The 23,705-nt window shown below is 39.6% G+C and overlaps 1 protein-coding gene across 1 annotated transcript in view; it reads left to right on the forward strand.

Moving 5' to 3' along the window:
* The window catches only part of ptprt (protein tyrosine phosphatase receptor type T), a gene marked incomplete in the record, with an annotated part of 394,538 nt that overhangs the window by 94,802 nt on the left and 276,031 nt on the right, over positions 1-23,705 (forward strand). The window contains 5 exon segments of the mRNA XM_036124734.1: positions 7,133-7,293; positions 10,057-10,167; positions 12,749-12,830; positions 15,662-15,777; positions 19,062-19,236. Coding sequence (XP_035980627.1) covers positions 7,133-7,293; positions 10,057-10,167; positions 12,749-12,830; positions 15,662-15,777; positions 19,062-19,236 — 645 coding nt within the window.

Consider the following 23,705-nt stretch of genomic DNA (forward strand, 5'->3'; position numbering starts at 1 on the left):
AAATCAGTCTTCTTTCATGGCCAACTGTAAATATTTTAGAAAAACTGTGGAGTGTGGTTTTGCAATGTATTAATGGTGGGAACACCAAGGTGTGTTCCATGTGCGCGGGTCTAAAGAACATTTCTTAATGGGGGAATTCTTACAACTGAATGAAGACACTTAAACACAAAAAAATCAGATTTTTACTACGCAAATTCATATACTTTTTACACAGGGCTGTCAATACTTATGCAGGGGGCTGAATAATGATAAAAGCTCTGGATAAATGTGCAACGAAACGGCATGCTACTCCTAAAGCAAACACAAACGGATGCTAAAATCTTGACTTTAACTTGGTTAGGGACGGCCCTGGATATGACCGAGCGTAAATAGTAACATCTACCTTGGTTACGGACGCTAAGCGCGCGCCGCGGCCTTTTCACCTGCATCCTGCGACACGCTCAGCGCAGCTTTGCTATCTGTGTGTGCCGCTGCTGATGGTCCTGCAGGGCCATTACCCATTCAGGGCTCAGAACATATGGGGTTGCAGCGCTGCATGTGCGACACCTCAGGGGGGAATCTGGTTTACTAAATGGACCAAGGGCCAATGAGATATTTGTGTCGGGGTCCAGTGATTCCCTTTGGCGTGAATTATGTGATGGCGCTGATGACGGAGATGAGTCATTTTTTCCCAACAACGGTGCACTTTTTCATCCCGAAAGAAAGAAAGAAAGAAAGTCGTGTGTGTCCAGCAGCTGTGGCTTTTCAGTCCGCCCTGCTCTCATTCACGCTTACCTTCCTTCTCTCCAATTTAGGTTCTGACTTTCAGGTATTAAACAGTATATTCAGGTATTTCACAGTACCAATTGTGCACAAATACATTTGCAATACCGTACTTTAACTGTAATATGCAATTACCTTCCACTGCACTTTAACTTAAATAGCTTCTGTCTGAATTTTATTTATTCATTTTATAGTAATAGCTACCTGTATATCATGCTCACAATTCTGTCTATAGTAATAGACATCTGTACATATATTCATAGTACATGTAAACTCTGTTATAATAACCATCTGTATATTATGTTTTTGTACATATCTGTAAAACTCTCTATTTATAGTAATATCCACCTGTAGATTATATTTGGTACATATCCAGCTGTAAATTTAGTTCACAATACTAGTTATCTATATATTATATTCACAGGACAAATCTATCAGTAAAATTCTGTTTATAATAGTATCCATCTCTATATTTATTCAGTAAAAACCCATGTCCTGTACTTATGGAACCATTGTTTATCCTGCATTTGCTGCTATTGCACTTCTGGTTGGACCTAAACTGCATTTCGTTGTCTTGTACCTGTACCTGTGTAATGACAATAAAGTTGAATCTAATCTAATCTAATCTAAACACTGTTTTAAAAGGGTAGAAAAATAAGCCAATGTCATACCAAATGACATGAAGACCTAAAGATTACCTTTAGAATGAACACATAAAGCCTTGGTTCTCACAACCCGTTATTTCCTTTTTTTCCCCCCCTTTTAAAGACGTTTGACTGGAGACAAACAAAGATCTCCTGGTCCTTCTAGACTTATAGATGTGTCCTCAAACCCTAGCTGAAAACTCGCAGACAGGAAATAGAACAGATAAATCCATATTCTCTTTTAATCACAGACTTTAACCTGCTGCCATTTAAAAATAGCACCTTCTATATGATCTCAAGTGGGAAGATGGGGCTAAGGTATAGAGCATCTACTCCCAAGCAGCCTAAGACGGCATCATTTCCTTTGTTCAGGTGTGTATGTCCGTGTTTTTCTTTCAACTGCCCTCCCACGCAGAGTGTAATGGCTTTTCTGCTCTTATGAAAGGATACAACCCCCTCCCTCACACATTCCCACACAATATAGACATAAATCCAGCGCAGAAACTCTTCAAGTGTGCATTATTGTTAACTGAACAATATCAACAATAAAATATAACTGCAAAAGTTTACTTTCTTTCTCTCTGATCACAGGGCAAAAGGGCCAGACTTTCTTGCAAAGCTAAATAAAAGCAGTGTCAGGCCTTTAAAAGACTTGCTCTATAAAATAAGAGATCAATTTGTTGTAAATTGTTGTTATTGAAATAAACAAAACTGAGTTAAACTGAAATCTAGCCAACACGTTCAGCTAAAAGCTGTTTGGGAATCTTGTTGTTGCTGCTAAAATCCTGTTTTCTGTCTGTTATTTGTGCCTTTGTAACACATTTATGTGGTCTGTCCTCTGTTGACACAACTCTTGCCTTTAGGAGCTTTTTATGCCTGGAAAAGTCAGTTAATATCAGGATAAAAAGAAGATGGCTAATTTATTTTGCAGTTTAATCAGAATTTTACATCCATTCATCACTGCATTGATTATAAATGTTCTACGTTCTTGTCTATTGTCCGTATTGTTTGTGTGATCGTGTGACGGCTGCTATTATCAGTACTTGCTGTGAACAAATTGCCCTTCGGGGACCTAATAAAGTAAAGTCTAAAAGTCTAAAGTTTGATTTGGCCGCTCGTCCTGGTGGAAGAGGTGGAGTTTGTTTAAATTGGTTGGTGTTCTGGCATAAACCAGCAGCGTTTAAACAATTTTAACACGGTTGAGGTGAAGGTGGATCCAGAAGCTCCATTTCAGCGCTCTTTATCCATTTTACACCCAGTTTTGATTCCTGTTTGGGAAGGTCGTCTTCACTCGGCTGTTACCAACGTCTAAGTATGTAGCTTTGATTTGGGAAAAAGTAAAATATCTTGTTAGTATTCCTCCTATACCTTGATATTTAATTTTTTTAATTATACCTACTTATTTTCTTGCCTTTTTAATGCTTGCTTTAGCTGCTTGTACAGCACTTTTATTGAAAGCGCTTTAATTAAAGTTATTATCATTACCAAAACTATGCCCACACTGCAAAAACAGAACTAAAAATAACTAAAATGTTCTTAAAATGAGTGTATTTATCCTTGATTTGAGCAGGTAAATAAGATGCTTTGCCAATGGAATAAGGTTTTTGCACTTAAGACAGGAGCAACTCATCTCCATTGTCTTATTTCAAGTGCATTATATCTAATTATCTCATTATAGGGGTAAAAATACTCATCCTATTGGCAGATAATTTGATTTACCTGCTCAAATCAAGGACAAATGCACTAATTTCAAGAAATCTTTACTTATATTTAGTTCTGCTTTTGCAGTGCAACCCATCAGGACCATTGAAAGAGGAATTCAGCCTGTTATGACGTCTACGTCTGCCTCTACTTCACAATCTGACCATGGCTGAGCTGTGTTGCTACTGAACCAAACCAAACCGAAGATTAGAGATAAAATAAAAAAAAGGAAGACTATGTTTAAAGTTATTTAAATAGCTGAAACGTGCATCAGAGGCTTCTGGGTGTCGTTGGTGTCGGCGTATTTGGTAAAGCAGACGTGAGATCGCAGACTGGCCACAGTTTTTGTGCAAACAGTTGGTGTGGAGTGGCAGCGTGTGCCGGTCCGAGCCGACCCGCATTATTCCGATGCATGAGTGAGTCTGGAAGTGTGTGGTTGTGTTTGATGCGGTAGACGTGCATGGGTTTGTCTCACATTAACAGATTCTCTTTCGCTCTAACCTCGTAGCAGTGAAACAATGTGTGAAATGACAGCTGTGAGTTTATTATGCTTGTTAGACAGCGTGCGACTCAATGAAAGCATCTTGTGTTGTTCTATTGTGTAAAAAAATGGGCGCCGGTGATAATTTATATCTGTGAGATCCATTCTCACATTTTCCGTTTGTGTTTTTATGTCTATAGTACCACTTTCCTTTTTAGATTATGTTACTCTGTATGCCTTAATCTGCATATATTATATTTATATTTGTGCCTCCTGGCAGAAACCCAAAATTAACTCAGTGTCAGATATCACAAATATATTTAAAACCGTGTTATTGCAACCGCAGTGCATGGGACATGGTTTGGGTAAAATGAAGAATATTATTGGACAACCGTCGGTGTAATTTATACTTTAATACAGATTTAAATTTGTTACAAAACAGCACAAGATCAGTATTCAAGACCCCCATTCCCATTGGGTTAATACTTTTAAGTTGGGTGAGGATCAAATTGGAGAAAGTAATTAATTAGTGAGACATTTCTTTCACAATAGTCTGAACATTTTACTGGAGCACATATTTAAAACTAAATTCCCCAGTTATGTCTAGTCAGCAGGGGTGTCAAGTAACTAAGTACAAATACTTTGTTACCTTAAGTCGAAATTTTGGTTATTTATACCTTAGTGGAGTAATTATTGTTTAGCCTACTTTTGACTCCTACTCTTTACATTTTCAATATATTATCTGTACTTTCTACTCCTTACATTTTGAAACTAGTCTCATTGCTTCTGCTTTATTTCAGCTTGTTTTCGTTTTGGCTTGTTGTTAATAATAATATTAATAATAATATAATAATTATTCTTATTCTTATTCTTATTCTTATATATATATATATATATATATATATATGAGAGACAGAGAGAGAGAGGGAGTACTGCACCAAGTTGTTTGCCAAACGCCACAACAAGAAGAACAAAATGTAGAAGAAGAACATAGCATTTCTAGGATATTTGTTATTTTCCTTTTTTTCATATTTTGATTAACCGCTGGGACTAATTATTAATTTTGACACCACTGTCTACTGTACACAGACAGGCATACAGGGTAATTGTTATAATACGGTAATGCACTCATTTTCATGTCCAGTTTGTTATCCTACACCTGTTGTCCTTATTAACTCCTGTAGCCACGCTTGGATGTTCATTTACATTCCAATAATAACAAATAAAAGCTTATTAATAACACGTCTCTGAAGTTTGATGTTTTGCACCAGTAATTATAAGCAACCAGACATCAGATTTTCTGCTCCATGTCACCCATCCTGATGCTCAGTATTGCACCTATATGGACCTTTAATATATTTGCATTGTACTAAATGGTATGTTTTCAATGGATGTATATGACATATATGGGGGAATTACTTCTACTTTAATAATTTAATTATCTGGTACTTTTATACTTTTACTTGAGAAAATTGTTTGAGTTGATACTTCTACTTCTCCAGTGGTATTTCCAAACCCTAGTATGTATACTTGTACTTGAGCAACAGACTTTTTACTTTTTTTATCATAACTTCTCTCTCCATTAATGTTAATGCTCTTTCGTAAAATACCCTTCAGAATGCATCAGAGGACAAAAATATAAACATGCACACATAGTAACTATTAACGCCACAGTCGCACCTGCTTTATTTAATATCTGATCTTTCTCCCCACCTCTTGCAGAGACTCTTCCAGTCACTTCTAATTCTTAGTGAAGCTGGTGGCAGTTAGCCAAATGGAGCTGGTCAAGCCATAAAAGCTCCATCCTCGGCCGTAAAGCACCGACTAAAACACACTTAAACCATAAGCTGACAAAGAAAATGTGGTTTACGCCTCGGTTTGCAACCCTCAGGGTGTGGATGCATTAGGACATTGATATACCATTTTGGTGATTTAAAGAGCTTTAAGAGTTTAGCTTTTTTTTTGCTGCATCAAGCATCTGGTTTATGCTGTAAGAAAGTTGCCAGCCATTTTCCAGCTCACAGTACTTAGTAATTAATAGTTTGTGGGACATTATTTATCCAGGGAGGATGCACTTAATGTCCTGAAGAAATCAATGACTCTCTTTGGAAGTATAAAGTATCCTCTCCATGTAGGCACTGTGAACAAGCATGATTATAAAGTAAGAGACCGTGATCAAGTCAAGTTTATTTAACAAGATCATTTAACATAATGGTTTTGACCTGAAAGGTCATATCTTAAGGGTGCCAAAGAACAAATTAATTCAGGGGCAACATAAAAAAGCGACAGCATTCCTTGATTTGGTCTCAGAGTAAAATCTTTCTTAATACTAAAGTTAAAAAAGGAGCTTTCTCAAAGAGCAAAAGGACATTTAAGCAATTTTCATGGCTTGGAAAACAATTATCTGTATTCACAATTATATGCTGAGCTTTCTCTTCAATGGAAATTTAGACCTAAAGGCAAAAACCTTGATTATTGCAATTAAAGACGTCAAGAGTTTCATTTGGATCTCATTCAAAGCTCCTTCTGAACCGAGGACCATAAAAGCCAGTGAAATTCATAGAGCTTATCCACTATGATTTTTCAGGTGTTTGCATTGTGATTAAGTTTTAGTTATCTTACAAAATAGATAGAAGTTCAATTCAATTTCATTTATATAGCACCAATTCAGTCTCTTTCCAAAGTCAGCTTCCATCAGATCCTCCAGATTGGTCAGAAAGTTTCCTCTCTAAGGAAACCCAGCAGGTTGCATCAAGTCTTTCCAAGCAGCATTCACTCCTCCTGAAAGAGCGTAGAGCCACAGTGGACAGTCGTCTGCATTGTTGATGGCTTTGCAGCAATCCCTCATACGGAGCATGCATGAGGTGACAGTGGAGAGGAAAACTCCCCTTTAACAGGGAGGAGAACCTCCAGCAGAACCAGAACCAGGCTCAGTGTGAACGCTCATCTGCCTCCACCCACTGGGGCTTAGAGAAGACAGAGCAGAGACACAGAAAGCTCAGAAGCTCACATTGAGCCAGGAGTACTTTCTATGTTAGATGGTAATATAAGTGGTCCCAGGTCTTAGACACACTTACCTTAAGTAATGTAGTGCTTTTTGAATTCAGAGCTTTATTTTGTCAACCTATTCTGCTTTTTCCTTGGTAATTATTCACATGTAGCCAATGAGACTAAGTATTATTCAGCTCCATCACTGAATAATGGAGAACATAAATAGAACCGGTCCCAAGACCCAACCTTGGGGAACACCCTTTAATACACGTGCCCTAAGCTGATAGGGCAGCTCAAACATGTTGTCATAAATTATTTAGTGAAAATATTTTCTTAAAATAGACTAAGAGAAAACAAAAAAAAAAACAGCGACAATCTCCTTGATAAAAAATTATGCAAAACACAGAGAAGGAAAACGCTGAAATTCACAGATTTCTTTTTAAATATTTGCATGTTTTGTAAAAAAACTGATCACTAAGACACGGCGTTGTTGAAAACCTGACAACAGATTAACGGCGTGTGTGCTTCCTTTTCATTTCGTGCATGTCTGCAGGTTCCTTTATGGTTGTGAATGCTTCAGGTCGTGCGTCCGGACAGAAGGCTCACCTGTACATGCCCACCCTGAAGGAGAACGACACCCACTGCATCGACTTCCTGTACTCCCTGTCCAGTCGGGACGGAGCGAGCCCGGGGACGCTAAACGTCTACATCAAGGTGCGTGGCAGTAACAGTAAGTAAAAAATGTCTGACTGGCAGAGAAGGATTGACAGTAAACCAGTCAACAAACAGATCTCTGCTCTCTTTGGGGGGAGGATCTAACGAGTCCTGCAGAGTTAAATATTTGAATTTTATATTTTTTATTGCCTAGAAGAGAAAGACAGATGGGACCACTTGCTGTTTTTGTGGGAATCAAGAACTTTTAATTTGTTTTGCGTGTTCCTGTGTCCCACTGAAAAGCAACGTCAACCATTCTTCAGGTTTAAAAGAGTTTTAGCAGCAAACAATTGTTGTTATTGTTGATCCTTCTTGATATTTTCCTTGTGCCATTCATGTCTTCTTAGTGTTTTGAGTTTTTTCCCCCTCACTTTATTGGGTTTTCTCTCCTGACCTGCTTTGTGAGGACTGGTCACAGGTTCTCCATTTGTGACCACTTGAGGAGTCCTGTCCAAAATCTGAATGGTCTTTAATTACCTTTATTACTTTATCCCTTTCTGTTAACTTGCTGGGAAATACATAATCATCATTAAACAGTTTTTTGTGTCACTAAAACAGGTTTTGCTCCTGCTCTTCATTCATGGGTAATGATCTGGGTCAGAATATGCAGAAAGATCACTGGGATGGTTGAGAAGCAACGAAACACTGAATTTATCAGGGTGCTTTACTATCTGTGTTTACGTGGACGTAAGAAATCAGAATACAGGGCTGATGGGAATAAAAATGCGTCATGTAAACATGCCAATCAGAATATTGCGACCAGATTAAGCTCAATAGGAATGCAATTGTATTCTGAATGAGACGGGTGGTTTATGTCGATCGTTAATCTGAACAGCGTCCATCTAAACTATCCTGACATTCTGATTGGGATCGATTGCTTTTTTTTGCCCATATAAACGATGCATTTGGATTATCACATTTCAATCTGAACAAAGAATCTTGCGTAGCTGCTGGTGGGACTACAAAGCACTCATGGTAGCACTCGCCTTCTCTTCTCTCCATAAACCATTTTTCAGATGTCCCAAACATTTACAAGCGGGATCCATTTGAGAAAACTACTTTCATACCCATCTGTTACTATTCGACCCTATGTCAGTCATGCTGCTCTTGAATGTTCTTTGCTAATCTAAGAAAATGTTAGAGCAACAGTGTTTTGCTCGCTGGTCTACAGAGGACACCACCGCTAACACGAGACGACACAGATTTCACAACCATCCAGCCGTCTTTTGTAAGATTTAATCTTTTAACGGGAATATTTCAGTCCTCTTTCATAAATTCACTGGTGATCACATAAAAAAACTAAGTTGGTGGATTGTTTTAAAGATTTTTGTTTTATAATTTTTTTTAATCGTAAATTAATTTCTTAATAATGTTTGGGCTAATAAAGCTTTTTAATGTAAAGAACCAACTTAGAACTAGGGGTGGGCGATATGAAGAAAATCTAATATCATGATATATTTGGGCTATATCGCGATACACGATATATATCACAATGTGTTCAAATAACCTTGAATAACAAATGTTTTTAGCCAAATAGTGCCTAAAGTGGCACTGGCATATTTCATATTAACGTGTCAATTTTTTTTTGTTTGAGAAATTTATTGCAAAATAAAAATTTATTTAAAATGTTATATTTTAGCCATTTTTTTAACCACAGCTGCACATAGAAGCTTTTCACAAATTACAATATTGTCACATTAGAGCTCTTTCGTGATCAACACTGGACCTTAAAAAACAGAACATCCCAGCGGCCAAAAGGAACACGAAGGAAAAATTTGACACAAAATAAACCTGAATTAAAAGGTGCTCTTTTGTGCTTAAGACATATAAATCTGTGTAATAAAAATTCGACAATCCCAAAAACAAAAGCTTGTATTGTGACAATAAAATCAACTGACCAGTCGCAGCTACATATTCAGAGCATCTCAAAAATATTTCCGTTGTTCTTTAGGTGCTGGGAAATTTTAAACAAACTTTTTTTTCTGTCATATGGGATTTAGCAAAAGAAGACGCTAGTTTCAACAGTTTTACGGCTGGTTTAATTGAAGTTTCCTTCGGTGTTTGGGGGGGGGGGGGGGGTGTCAACACGCAGAGTTTACAAGAGTTGCACTGGATGACTTTTTAGGTGGAACAAATTTGTGCTACTACGACCTTTTGTGGCAACGGTGTTACGGCATGTTTTGCAAATTACCGCATTTTGTTCCACATCCTTCTTGTGAAATTTAAACCACTGCCTGAAACGCCCGCTGTCGCCACGGTTCTCGCTGTCTCGTCAACGTAAGTAATCCCACGGCTTCGTTGTTGAGTGCGTGTTTGCGCCAGAGCGCTTTCTGGCTTGGAGGCGGAACGAATGATGCGTTCACAGAATGTGGGAGAAATTAAACTCACATTGAATTAAATACAGCGGATGAATCTTGCCGTGAAAATTTGCACGTGATGACTCGCGATAAAGCCATTTTCAATATCGAGCCGAGGAAAACTCGAGATACATCAAGTATATTCGATATATCGCCCACCCCTACTTAGAACTGATCACTTTTGACAGTAATCTAAAAAAAAAAATGAAATTTCTGTTACTACAAAAGCTATTGAATGACCCTGACTCTACATCAACAGCAACAATGAATGTTTTATGCAGCGGAATAAAGAGAGAGACAAAAATCTTTTGCGATCTCCTGTTGCGTATTCACACCATGCCTGATTTAATCTCTTTTCATCAAACATATATCTTGTCTCCCCCCCCCCCTTGCTGCCCGCCCTCAGGTAAACGGAGGCGCTCAAGGTAACCCCGTTTGGAACGCCTCGGATACGGTCACTGAAGGCTGGGTGAAGGCTGAGCTGGCCATTTCCACATTCTGGCCCAACTCCTATCAGGTATGCGACAAATACACAATCTTTCTGTTCATAGTAAGACTCGCATCAACATGCCGAGGCTGCAGGGCTGCAATAATGCCAAAAACCGGGGATAACTTTGAAGTATTTATGGAAATTTCAATCGTTTTCCACAGCCTGTCGCTTTGACTCTGTACTGAGGCGACAGAAGTAACGGGATATATTTTAACTACCCTAAGTTGTTACTACTTATAGCTCTGTATCACACACTGCTGTGAGCACTGTAACTGAACTGTTCATTTAACGACCTTGAGTCTTGCTGTGTGGCTCTTTGTTTATTGGTCTATTAAAGGTGCAGCGGTGTACAGCGCTGCGTTTTCAGTAAGGCATCAACTCAGTGCCTTTGCTTTAGGTAATGACCTGAGTGCTTCACAGTGGATGGAGGAACCATAGATACAAGGCTTTATGGTAACTAAAGTGAATTAAAGGCGTCAGTAAACCTGAACTTTCTCCCTCTAATTATTTGTGACCTCCCAGGAAGAAATCACCAGGTAAAAGTTCGGCCTTCTGCAGAGAACTAAGTGCAGCAAAGCGCTGTTCAGTGAGAGTTTATACAAAACCTACGGCGATAACATCGTCCTCCATAAAAAGCTGTAAAATTTAAGGCGAACGCTGTTAAAATGAATTGAACACACTGAAAGTAAGTAAAACCATTAAATGAAACATAAAAGATGAAAGAGGTTGTCAAGTTAAATCCAAATTAAATGGTAAAGTGAGCATTTGATTAACTTTGCAGTTTCTAAGCTTCACAATTCTGATAATGGAAAAAGAAAGCTGTAAAGGTATTGTTATGTGTTTTTTTGTTGGACATTGGTGGGATTTAATTGGTCAACCTCAGTTAACCTTGGGTTTTTCAAAATGAAGCGTATGTTCCCCTAGATTAGATCTATCCTATGAATATGGATAAACATCACAGGTAAACTAATCCTAACAACCCATTGACCAGGAGTGGTGTAGCAATTATGCTGATAAGAGTTTTCATGTTTCTGCTTTTTTTTGTTTTTTTGTTTCTGCTTTTAACACAATGCAACATTTAAAAAGCAGTCAGTTGTTCTTCCCATCAACCAGGGAGGGGCTTTAAGATCATTTCCAGACTATAGATGTGCTGGAAAGTTCCCTTCAAAATCAGGCGGTGCAAAGCTCAGAAACTGCAAAAATAAAAGAGCTCTATATCACACTCACCAGGTCTTAGTTTCCACGTTTAATGTTACAGGTCATTTCAGGACATTTGGAATGTGACTAAATAAGTTGGTTGGGTTCCCTGGAGAAAGCTGCTTCTCTAAAAACAACATAGGTTTGAAAAATGCCTTCTGAATAACCCATAATATTTCTAGGACAATGCCCTTTGAGCAGATAACACCAATGTAGATGTTTGGCCTTTGCTCACATGGTTGGACTGAAGCAGTCGGAGCGTACCAACAATGTGTACCAGATATGAAGCACAGTGGTGGAAGGCTTTCAGGTTGTTCTTTTTCAGGGACAGGGCCTGAAAAATCATATTGTTACACATGAACACCTGAAGCGTGACCCAAACACAGTGATTAACACGACAGCGACCCCAAACGTAACAGCAAATCTACCACAAACCGGCCGATAAAGAGAAGAATGAAAGTGGTGGAACTGCACTGAGAAATGTCAGAATAAATTAGCCTAGTTTTGCTTTTCTCTCTCTCAGCATTTTTCTACTAAACGAAAACAATTAAAACATTCAAATTAAAAACTAGACCTTATTAGGGGAATAAAAATAAAACTCATTCAGTTCTGAGCCAAATTTTACCCAGTTGTGGCTTAGTGGAAAACTATTATAGGATAAGATCTGTTGACATGAAAGGGTTGAATAATAAAAAAAAGGTTCACACAAGTTTTTACATTTAAAAGGAATCACAATGGATCATTCTGAAGATTTAATTGAGCAAGAAATATTTGTCTTTTGGATACTTGACTCGCATTGTGTGAAATGTGGAATTTGTTTTCTAAGATAAAATATTCTTAGCATCCAGAACGAGTGGAACTGAGAAACCTGACTCCACAGAAATATGCGCACATTTGAGTGTATTCTGGGCAGATATTCATGTTTATATGGATGGGTCAGGGGTGCATGGCCTCCAGGGCACCCAGCTGACTCCATGTCACCCTCAGAGTCTGTGTTCAGCTCTTTTAAAAAAAAAAAAAAAAAGAAAAGAAATAATATGGGGTCTGTTTTAATTGGGTAAAGAAATCAAGAACGAGTCAAAACGGCAGCTACAGAGAGGAAAAGAAAGAAAGAAAGAAAGACGAGGGAAAAGCAGGGATGCAATGAGTAATGGAAGATGGATGAGAAGAAAAGAGCGGAGAAGTGACAGCATATGTGGTTGGCATACGGAGAGAGAGACAGACGTGATGAAGTGAAAAGAGGAATAGTTGCTGACTTTTGGTGGAAAATTCCCCTGGGCCTCCCATATGAGCTTCTTCACGGCGATGTCAAGACGCAGCAGCCTGTGAAAGAAAGAAAGAAAGAACGCTTTTATATCTGGATTTCTTTTCCCCCCCCTTCTCCGTCTGTCTTGTGTGTTTTGACTCTCAGGTAATATTCGAGGCCGTTTCAGTCCAAGGCCATCCGGGTTTCATCGCCATCGATGACATACGAGTTCTGGCTCACCCCTGCCGTAAGTGAGACCGGGTTTGACCCTGCAAAACTGTATCCCTGCTGAGCATCATCTGTTTTATGGTCCCCCCCCCCCCCCCCCACACACACACAGATGGTGAGGACTGCAGACAGATTGCAGAGAACCAGAAGAAGGTCCAGACTCAGGGTCTCCATCACTCAAACCTGACAGAAACACTCTGCTCCACTAAGCTCTCTACTGTAAAAATCTCTTACTTGCCATCACCAGGCTGCCTAAATTCTCTCTTTTTTTATTTATGCAAATGTTACAAAACAGCAGCGAGGGTTTTCTGAAAGCTTCGCCTGCCTCTCACCTATCTGAATTACATGGCCAGCTGGATGCTTGGCTCAGATCGAGAAGAAAAATAAAATGAAGATAATGAAAACATTGTGGAGCAGAAAGAATTATAAAAGCGTTTAAGGAGCAACCTTCACGTGTAAGACCTTGTGATTAGTGCCAAAGCAAATTATCATTGTTAAATGAATGATGGCTCCATACTCAGTTGGGTTTATCTACTTCTACAGACAGTCAAATGAAATTAACCAGTCTCAGGCTGCTCTCCGTCGCAGACCAAAGTCACCACAATGTCAGGCTGCCTGTTCCACCGACAGAGCACTCATCTGTCTTAGAGCCGTGCCTCCATTCTGATTACAATATTAAGCCGCTGCGTCTAGGCATTATAAATGTTTTAGAATATAATAGAACAGAGATAACCTTTGTTGTCCCTCAGTGGTGAAATTAATGTGCAAGATGTGCCACACAAACAGGAGGATGCAGATACACACAAAGGTAAAACATATAAAAAACCCACAACAGTAGAGCAATTACTGTACACTTAACAAAAACAGTCATATTAAAGAGATGTGCAACTGTGTAGTGTGATTTAAAACTTTCACAAAACTTCAGTTCTCATTAAAAATGAAACTGTGGAGAGATATCTGGCCCAAAATATGGGAGTTGTCATCGACAACAAGCTGGTATTCGGTGAAAACACAGATAAGGTTAGTAAAAAAAAGCTTACCAAAGACTCCACTTCCTGCGTACATTAAATAAGCTTGGAGTGTGTAAAAAGTTGAATACCATTTTTTTTATAACTCTGATTGAATCTGTCCTCACTTTCGCTTTTAACACCTGGTTTAGCAGTCTGTCATCTGGGAACAAGAACAGGATTAATTGAAAAAAATTGCTGGCAAAATGATAGGAGTGAGATTACCCAATTTAGAAGAAACTTTTTTAAAACAAAAATAGTCCTGCAAAAGGCAGAACACATAATTAATTCTTCAAATCACCCACTTCATAGTGAATTTGAGCTACCGACATCCCAAATCAAGAACAAACAGCCCGGCCATCATTCAAATAAATGTTAATGGTTATCAGACTTCAATTGTTGTCCAGCCTGTTTTAATTGATAATTGTACATGGGTGCTTACTAATTTCATCATGTGATTGTGAGCTGTAAGGAGAATTTACCTGAGTAGACACAATAAAGTCATACATGATACTTGCAGGTATATTTGCACATGTATACATATGCTGTATATATGTTTGCACATATACGTCGAATATATATTTGCATATAAAAAAACAACAACAGACTACAAACAACAAAAAGACCTGCTGAACATTCTGAACTCAGAACGTGGAAAAATGTTTTTTTTTTTTTTGTTTTTTTTTGACGTTGCATCGTTGTCTGCGTCAGGCGTTCTAATCCGAATGCATCAGAAACCTCTGGTCCACAGCAGCATTCACGTCCAATCATATCCTGATTTAAAGAGAATTATTCAAAACAACTAAACAAGATGGGCGACGTCCCCGAGGCAGAAGAGCCCTGAATCATGGCCACGTGTCCTTTTCTAAACTTAGACACATGCGATGTCAGCTAAAAGAGACGTTATTTGTCTAGTGTAAGCACATCTACATCACAGGGAGAGCTGGTCCACTAGGAACTCCACACAGCCTATGTCTGCTTAGACTAGCTTTAACTTTTAGCAAAAGGTTACCCAGGTTAAATAAACCATAACAGCAGAAAGGTGATGCTAGAGTAAGGCTGGACGATAATTCAATAACCATATATATCGATTGATAGACGTATATCGATGATAGAAAAACGGGTCAATAAAAAGTTAAATAAAAGAACATGCATTCTAGCCATGTAGTTTAATATTGCAGTCATTACATCCTCCCAACCAATCACAACGCAGACCCAGGAACCAAGCTCCACCCCCTTTAAACAGTTCAGAGAGCATTTTTAAAATAATTGCAGTTTAGGTAAAAAGTTGGTTGAATAAAGGGTTTAGTTTAGTGTTTGTGTATTTATCTAAAAAAAGGTCACTAAGAAGTAGCATAAAATGGCCAGGGCTGCACTAAATATATATCTTTTGAATTTGTTGATAGTTATCGATATCGCTTAATATTTTTTGATACATCGCCCAGCCCTATGCTAGAGCATTGTTTACTCAGGGCAGAAAATAATCTGACGGCATGAAAACACTCGGCAGATGCACGGTTGTGTGTAACCATTAGGTTATGGTTGAAGTGGATACCCTTTTCTTTCAATGTGTATCATTTAGAGTCCACTGTGTAACCTCTAACTTGTTTAGATCTGATAAAACTTTGTAAACTGGCATCCAGTCTGCCTGTTTCATTTAAAATGATGAATTTAATAGTCTTACCAAGGTAAATTCTTTTGAAGAAGCTGCATAAAAATGCTTGAATCAACTTGGTTCATTTTTAAACTAAAGAGAATTTGTGTAAATGTGTAATTTATGTAATATTTGCTTTGTTCTTATGGACTTTGTTGCCAAAAGTGTGTGTTGTTGCTTATATTTCAGGTAAAGCTCCTCATTTCTTGCGGCTGCAGAACGTGGAGGTGAACGTGGGGCAAAACGCTACGTTTCAGTGTACTGCCGGAGGGAAGTGGTCTCAGCATGATAAACTCTGGCTGCAGGTTTGTAACACCCTGATATCTGCAGATTTACTCAGATTATTTTGTGTGAAAGAAAAGGCAGAGTGATAGAAATGCCCAGCCAGCTGGTGCATTTCTAAGACACTGTAAAAAAAAAAAAGGTTTGAAATAAATATTCATAGTATAATTCAGCCCAATTCACTCTGGTCTACCACAATCTATTTTAATGATAGGCCAATTTTAATCAACCTACAATCCTATTTTGTTCATTACGCTCTGGTACCCTTCTCAGCAAATTGAACTGTGTGGGAACTATCTTCCAAAATCAGTCTAAATTACAAACATACTGATGGTAATAACCTTTCTTTAATACATATGTGGGGGAAAGACAGTATGCCTAGTTCTAAAGAGATACAGGCAATAAATTGACTGATGTGGTCTGTGCTTCCCTTTTTATTCCTGTCCATTTGACTTTCAAGTAATGCTTGCATGGCGCAAGGTTTGAACTTAAATATATATATTTTTTCTTTTCTATTCATAGCCTTATAGCTGCCCAACATGTAAAATGAGTTATCCTCTATTTACTGCAGTTGCCTACAGGCTGGATTGGTCAGTTCATGTTTCAGGCCGAATTCTCCAGGAGTGCACGCTGGTGTGACGCACTGCGCGCTCTCGTTCACCTGGCTACTTCCTTAAGTCTCCGCCATAACCGATGCATCAGCGAGAGAACACGGCTAACCTTAAGATTTATAGCATTCTTACCTCAGAATATGTCACAACTCTAAACAAAAGACCTGTGCAGTCACAGTGGCAGATGATTTTCTTCTTCTCTCATGCACATGCACAACACTGGTGTCATTTCAACTTGTCACCAGAGGGGGCAGACTTGTGCAAAAACTCTGGAACTTACACTCCTTTGACCAACAGTTGGAGTCACCAGTCTCTTCTGGTTGTTTTGTGGGTTTAAAGCTGACAAAAGTTTGGGAAACAGTTATTTATCCATTTTAGTGTTTGGACTGCGATGTGTGTCCCATTCGGCTGGTCTCTTTTTTTAGGGGTCGTCACAACAAGCCATCAGAATTTTGCCTTTGTAAAGTTTTTACCCTGGGTGCCGTCAGTTTCTTCTGACCAAACCACCTTTGGGAAAATATCAAAGCATCCACAGGCCAGGAGGGGTATTTGCTCTAACCATGGAGTTCTGGTTCTACCCTATGGCACTAGGATTCGCCCAGGAAACCTCAGAAGAGAGGCCCACTGGTATAGATTCTATCTCATCCCAGGTTAGGGATGTTGGAACCTAGACAGGCCGGTAAATCAACAGCGGCAAACAAGCAAAGGGAAATATTCTATCGCGATATTCAAAATTAGAAGTAACCGTCCTCAGGAAGTTAGATTTGTAAATGACGAACAGGACACGTCTCAATTAAAAGGCTTTTTAACATCGCAAAGTAATTCTTACAGATTCAGGTTTATTTGGGCTGCTTCATTAAAAAATAAAAAGAAGAGCCAAAAGGCCTCTACTTGTTGGACTGATTAAATTAAATCTTGTTCTGCTTTGCACTGGTGATTCAAATGAGGCACCAGCGACACTTTTGTGTGTGTGTGTGTGTGTGTGTGTGTGTGTGTGTGTGTGTGTGTGTGTGTGTGTGTGTGTGTGTTTTGGCAACATCTGCATGCTGCGTATCATCATGGCAGTGTATTCATTTCAGTCTGCATTCATGTAGGTTTGCATTATTGTCACAGCAGAACACAAAAACCCATGAGGACTTTCACTGCAGGGTAAATTAATGACATTTGTAGTAGGGAGTATTAACCCTCCCAGCCGCGTGTCTGTTGGGGGAAAAAAAAAAAAGAAAAAAAAAAGCATCTTTTCCTGAATGGTTCTGTCAAGATTCCAGTTGAGATATTCAATCTGCAGAAAGTAGCACCGGTATTCTTTTGTGGTTTTCAGGCTGACTTCCTCAGAGTAAATTGGTTCTGTTTCCTTCCAGGCATGAATGCATGTTCTCTTTGTTTTCATTTTATGATGCAGAAACTATATAAATTCATAGACGGTTTCGATAAAACCATAGAGTGGGGAGTACCGTCCTGATAAAACAGCCTTCATTTAGTCCGATACTAATGGTTGGACTATAAATGCCGTAATTAGTAATACATTCACTGGCAAAAGAAAGTTGAACACCCGGAACAAAAAGGTCTGATTTGGATGTAATTTGGTCATCCTGCAGTGCACTTATGGATGATTTTCAACGAGCTGGAAACCTCAGGATATAAGTGCTAACAGCACGGGTGGAGAGATACTTTTATTATCAAAGCCTTCGACAGTAAAAACAGAGAGCGATGTCTATCTCCCATTTATGGCACCTATGTGTGTTTGCATGTCAACGCTGCACACGCCACCATCGAATAAAAAAAAGAAGGGAAATGTTGTGCAATGTTTTCTAAGGGATTTATTTGGATTTGCATTCAATGGCAGGAATCCAGTACTGTTGGAACGCTTGCAGTAAAGCCCAAAATGATTCATACCGCTGGAAGATTTGGGTTGAAAGTTGTCTTTTAATTTTGCTAACATGTTTCTTCGGATTGGAAGCGATGTTAATGTTTCGGATAAACCCCGACGGAGTCTGATTGGGATTCTATGGAAAAAAGCTGAAGATTGAGGGGATACGATATAAATTATATTTTCAAAATGGATGCCTCTTTTACATTGTTTCATCATGTTGTCCCACATGCGTGTCTCATTTCCTGTTGTCACCTAATTAAAATAACTTGTAATAACTAAATTCTTTGGCTTGACTGTATAAAAGTTGACCCAGATTCATTTAATTTACAGATTAAAATGTAGCTATTATTTCTGATATTTCTTTTTAGAATGAATTGGGACGTTATGCTCGAATGGGTTGCTCCAATTTTCTTTGGTTAAAAAAAAAAAAAGTGGGAACAAAACCATAAGAGTGCTTTCCGCTTGCTCAACGGTTCATGCCAGTTTTAGTCCATTTTAACGTAGTGCAGTTTTTTTTATTGTTTATTGTTTATTATTATTTTTATTATTAATTTTTTTATTTTACCTTCAACAACAAACGTCTTCTCAAGCTACTGTGACATCATTAGTCCCCCAATCCCTGGTTGGCCAGATTACGCCTTTACGTCTCGTAGGGCAACTATGTGCTGAAACTGAAGCAACTTTTGTATCACGTGTAAATTTAGCATCTGTGTTGTAGTTGATAAAAAATGTTTAATCAGTTTAAAGACTTTCACATGCCTGTTTGATTGTCCTGACGACCACTTCAGAGACGTTAACTGCTCCACCGTTTGCCGTCTTCCAGCAGTGGAACGGGAAGGACACGGCGCTGATGGTGACCAGGGTGGTCAACCACCGACGCTTCTCTGCCACGGTGAGCGTGGGCGACACGTCGCAGCGCAGCACCAGCCGCTATCGCTGCGTCATCCGCTCCGACGGCGGGTCGGGAGTCTCCAACTACGCCGACCTGATCGTTAAAGGTACGTTAAGCGGGACTGGAGGGGTTGGGGCTGAATGGAGAACGTGTGCAGGAGCAGCAGGGATGGGCAAACGGCGTCATTGACTCCTGAAAGAGTGGAACAAGCCTCGGTTGTTTGTGTGGATGTGTGCATGTCTGGCTGCTGCCCATTAGAGCTGTGAGGATGCCGAGGACAGAATACTGAAAAGATTTCCGAAAAGTGGGGAACCCACAATGAGCCCTCTCTGTTAGCGCGCCTCCAAATGTTCTTTTACCCAAAACTGTGACGCAGATCCAGAACAGTTTGCTAGTTTGTTCACATTTTCCTGTTAGAAACACTAACATATCCTTACTTCACTGTATCCATTATGAATGTGCTCACATTGTGTGAACGGAGCAAAGCCCTTCAGAAGCGCTGATGCTGAAAGAGAAGCGGTCCTTCAGTTACCCAGAAGGACAACATGCTTTTTATTCCTGGGTCAAATCAAACTAAGAAAAACTCTTGAATCCTTAATGACAAACTTGTATTGATAGAAAAACGTAAAGTTCAGAATACATACATATTTAACATTTTCTTTCCATTTTTACTGTAATATTAGCTTTTTTTAATTAAAAATGCTTTCAAAATTAATCTTGAAAAGAAGTGAGTCAGATTTCAGTGTCTTCCAGATCTGAATACGTATGAAAAATAATTTATATTTTCACTCTCTTCATACAATTCCACATTCTAAAAGATTCAAATCTGTTTGCCAGCGCATTGCACATTTAAAGTACACATGGGATTTAATGAAAGTCATGATAATGCCACCTTGTCATTCATCTAGAGGTGAACGCCTTCGTTCTCTCAACCATCTGATTTGAGTCTTTGCATAATGGTACCTTTTGACTGCAAATCAATTAATGAGGTAACATGAACCCAAATCCTAAAAATGTGGAGTCACGGTGGCAGAAGATTACACGGCAGCAGCTGTCCCTGCATCACAAGTTAGAGCTTTTTACCTGCTGCTTTGTTCTGGTCTTGGTTTAATGCATGGACGCCGTTTCAGTGAAATATCTTTAAGACTTAGACTTAGACAACTTTATTTGTCATTTTGTATGCACAAAGTACGTACAGAACGAAATTTCGTTTGCATACAGCTTGAAAAATCACAGTAAATTGCAATAAATTACAGGATAAAGGTACAGCAGCGATTTATGTAAACAATTGAAATGTAAACAATGCAGGGCAAATAGACAGTGTGCGATTCACAGTGTCCAGGTGAGTATTATTAAAACCGTGCAACAGTTTTAAGGTTGGACGTTATATTGTAAGAAAGCTTCACACGGACATCTTGATCTCCAACATCTCTGGATGGTAGAAGATCCTGTGCAGTAGGAGTTGCAAAGCAGTTTAAAATAAGCTTTGCCTTCTCTAAGTCGGCGGGGACTTTGACATCCTTTTGGTTTACAGAGGAAATTAAGATGGGCTGTTTTTCCTCCGCCTCCGGGTGATATGAATCCTTAAGACTGTTGTGTTTTGTTTCCGTTTAGTTAAAACAAGAGTTTCATCGGCTGAAGCCGCCATGTTGTTTAGACTGAACTGTCGCGCTTCCCGTTGCGTCACACCTCAACCCGCCTCAAAGCCAACGCTGATTGGACGTTCGTTTGGTGAACGGCTCCAAATTTTCTTCAACGGAGAGTATCCAGACTGATCTGCGAGTGAAACCTTGAAAACTCGCGAGATCAGGATGGTCTCACGAGGCTAGAGGTTACAGGATGCAGTGAACACAAGTTCTGTTTTTTTGTTCTTTAAAATTGGGTCGTAAATTCACATTAAGATAATCGAGTTTGGAGGCATGCTAATCGAATCAGTATCGTCCATGCCCACATCTCCATGCATTTAAAATGTTATCTCCTGTCCTTAAAGCCATCTGGTGCATCCGGCCTAAAGTTGAGTATTTTTTTTCATTATTTCTTCCTACAAGCCATGTTCATTTTATAGACACGTTTATTAGCAGCAAATATTTAGCCTCGTGAGACCATCCTGATCTCGCGAGCTTTCAAGGTTTCACTCGCAGATCAGTCTGGATACTCTCCGTTGAAGAAAATTTGGAGCCGTTCACCAAACGAACGTCCAATCAGCGTTGGCTTTGAGGCGGGTTGAGGTGTGACGCAACGGGAAGCGCGTCAGTTCAGTCTAAACAACATGGCGGCTTCAGCCGATGAAACTAGTGTTAGCGTGGCTATCGGGCAAGTTTTATCGGAATTACAGAGTATTTCTTTGCTGAGCTAACGAGCCTTTACCTGCAGCAGCAAGAGTAGCTTGGCTTGTGGTTGTGTTTTCGTCGTCGCTCGTAACAGAGCGACGACGAATCTGATTGGTTCATTTGGCCCGTCTATCACCAACATAGGCCAATCAGCTAACCAGTATTTTCGCCCCTTCCCAAAATTACTTCAACGGAAGGTTTCCAGATGGATATGCGGAGCAAATCTATCTGGCGGAGTCAGGTAAGCAAATATTGGCCAACGTGTAAAAATAAACAACGTGTTTTAGACTGTTTTACTCAAACCGAGGTTGGGTTGCAGAGTTAGCCGGTTCAGAAACGGACCAGCAGACATCCATCTCCCCAGTGACGACGTCCTGTTTGCCAAATCTCAAGTTGTTTCCACGTATATAAAAAGAAATGTCTCTCCAGATAGTTCTTAATTAGAGCTGTTGTCTTCTTCAAGGCAAGGGAAGGCAAGTTAATTTATAGCCTATAGTACATTTGAGTAGCAAGACGATTCAAAGAGCTAGTGGGAAGTGGCTGCAGAAACGAGACATCCTCATCATATCATCCTCATCCTGCCCCGCCCAGATGATAAAACCCCTCCTTATATTTCCAAGGCTGAGTTTGGTCACCGCACAACGCGAGCTCATATTGTCACTTTTATCCAGGATCTCATTCTTGAGCTCAAGGTTTTTGGTGGAATGTAGATCGGTGAAGAAATGAAGAGCTTTCAGCTCAAATCCTTCTTTACAACAACATCCTTATTGTGTTAAAGATTATGTCTCAGTTTGTCTGAGCGTTGTGCATTCCAGCCTGCCATCGATGTCAAACAACCAATCAACATACCTGGTATCTTTCCTTTGGAGGACAGCACTCACCCTCAGCCCTCCTGGGCATCTGCTTTCCGAGGTTTTCTCAAAGTGTCCCATTGATTGGAGACACCAGGCTAGAACGACGAGATTAAAACAGTTAAATCATTTGAATCATTGTTTCTTTTCACTGGAAGTTAATATTAATGTTGCCAAACTCCTGCCATAAGTCTAATAACGAATCTCTGGAGGGAGCTACAGATTAGGGTGATGGTAAAGAGGCCTTCAGACCTTAGAGACTTGGATCATAGAAAGGGTTCACTTGTCGTGATGATACAAATATTTTACAATGAGGAGGATACAAATAATGTTTAATCTGCTATTTTTTTGTAAAAATTTCAATGATAAAATATTTTGAAATCTAAATCTGAAAGTGAGGATTAACTTTTGGCTCTCTCTCTATATATAACGTCATATCGGGACCCTTTTTCAAGGGTTATGGGTTGTCACTGGAGAAATGGAAATGCCAGGAGTATTCATGGGTGGATGGAGGATTTGTTTTCCAGTCTTATCATAAAGTATTCACGTAAATGAAATCATCATCATGAGGTCGGATAATTCAAGACAGAGGAAAGATCTATAGCAAAAGTCTCTTTGGTTGCTGTTCATGTCATTTGTTGTGAAGGATGTTTTAACCTGGAGGGAGGCAGAAATGTTGGAAAGTGTGTGTTTGTGATGCGGTTCTGATTAGATGATTGTCCAGGGACAGAACTGTCATTACCATCTGTTTGCAGAACTCACATGGAAGCATCCGGGTGTGTGCGCCCTGGCCGCAGCACTGACTGCATCTCATGGAGTGCATGTGTGTGTGTGTGTGTGTGCATGTGTTTGTTTGTTTCTGTGTGTGTGTGTGTGTGTGTGTGTCTGGGTGAAGCTCAGGTGTTGTCGGCCATGCTTTTTGCCCAGGGATTAGCGAATGCCAACACAGCGAACAAAGGGGAACGGGAAAATGAAAACACCTTCCCTCCCCATTTGCATAAATGTGTCATCATCCTTCATTTCCACTTTGGGTTTTTTTTTGTCCTTTTTCTCTGCGTCTTGTCACCCCTGTGTTGTTGATTTGCGTTAGCGCAGCTTCATTTGTCTCTGGGTGTGGGCACGGCACATGTATGACTTTGTGTTGTCATGTGTGAGGTGTCCTGATGAGGTTCTCTGAGCGTGTCTGCTAAGTGAAATCAGGGTTAATTACTGTTGCTCAGTCAGGTGTGACGGGGGAATCTGGGAAGAGATGCTGCTCGTGTTACAGCATCCCGCCTGTACGCTCTATATGTCTCTGTCCCATACTAGCTCATTCATGCATAGAGCGCCTCTAACCCAACGCTGTTGGCCAGCTCTACACACGATGTTGCCTTTTTTTGGTTTGAATACTAACT

The sequence above is a fragment of the Fundulus heteroclitus genome, chromosome 20 (assembly GCF_011125445.2).
Source record: "Fundulus heteroclitus isolate FHET01 chromosome 20, MU-UCD_Fhet_4.1, whole genome shotgun sequence".
Lineage (NCBI taxonomy): Eukaryota > Metazoa > Chordata > Actinopteri > Cyprinodontiformes > Fundulidae > Fundulus > Fundulus heteroclitus.